The sequence below is a fragment of the Lipotes vexillifer genome, unplaced genomic scaffold, assembly GCF_000442215.2.
Source record: "Lipotes vexillifer unplaced genomic scaffold, Lipotes_vexillifer_v1.1 scaffold691, whole genome shotgun sequence".
Classification (NCBI taxonomy): domain Eukaryota; kingdom Metazoa; phylum Chordata; class Mammalia; order Artiodactyla; family Lipotidae; genus Lipotes; species Lipotes vexillifer.
The window spans coordinates 3900759-3901595 of NW_006788040.1; the positions used below are offsets into that span (position 1 = coordinate 3900759).

The window sequence follows — 837 nt, forward strand, 5'->3', positions numbered from 1 at the left end:
CCCTGCCCGCTGCAGCCGCCCCCGGGGCCGCCGCCGGCCCATGAAACCCGACCTCAAAGTTTGCGGCGGGCGGGCGGGCGCGGAGCCTCCAAGATGCCGTTCCACCCGGTGACGGCAGCGTTGATGTACCGGGGCATCTACACCGTGCCCAACCTGCTGTCGGAGCAGCGCCCCGTGGACATCCCTGAGGACGAGCTCGAGGGTGAGTGCCCCTCTGGGACCCCCGCCCGCCGGCCCTCCTACCTGTGCGCCCAGGTGAAGCGCGGTCTAGGGGCGCAGGGGCGGGGGGCTCTCTGCAGGTGCCGCCTGCCAGGTGGGCACTCCAGCGAACAGCTGCGCGGGGAGGCAGGACGAGTTCGCACCTCTGGGCGCCGCGGTGGGGGTCGCCAAGGCGGAGGGGCGGCCCAGCCCCTGCCCGCGTGGTCCCCCGCGCTGCGGAAACTTGCCGGGCCCCGCAGCGGGGTCACGGGGCCGCGCAATCCGCGGTGACGGTGCGGCAATGCGGCGGGTTGGGTTGGGGGTCTGAGCTGTGCCCCCTCCGCCGGCCCGGCCAGAGCACCCGCATCTTGATCCCCTCCGCGGCGGCCGCCCGCGGCTCTGCGCTGGAATTGACATTCCGCTCGTGTCGCTTTTAAAATCCAGTCTGCTCGGGCAGCGAGAGAAGGGGAGAGTGCGACTGCCCTGCTCCTGCCGGCTCCCGGGCTGCCCGCAGCCCCTCTTACGGCCGTAGCCCCTTCCCTACAGCCCTGCGGGGACCCCCAGCCTGGAGCGCCAGGAAGGCGGCCCGGGAGGTGGTGGCGACAACAAGTGGCCAGATTGGGCGGCTTGGTTGAGATA

General features: G+C 72.5%; 1 protein-coding gene across 1 annotated transcript in view; it reads left to right on the top strand.

Moving 5' to 3' along the window:
* The first annotated feature begins 93 nt into the window (after positions 1-93).
* CABP7 (calcium binding protein 7) overlaps positions 94-837 on the top strand; it is a 9118-nt gene continuing 8374 nt past the window's right edge. Inside the window, exon 1 of the mRNA XM_007461177.1 lies at positions 94-202. Coding sequence (XP_007461239.1) covers positions 94-202 — 109 coding nt within the window. The remainder of the gene's footprint in view (positions 203-837) is intronic.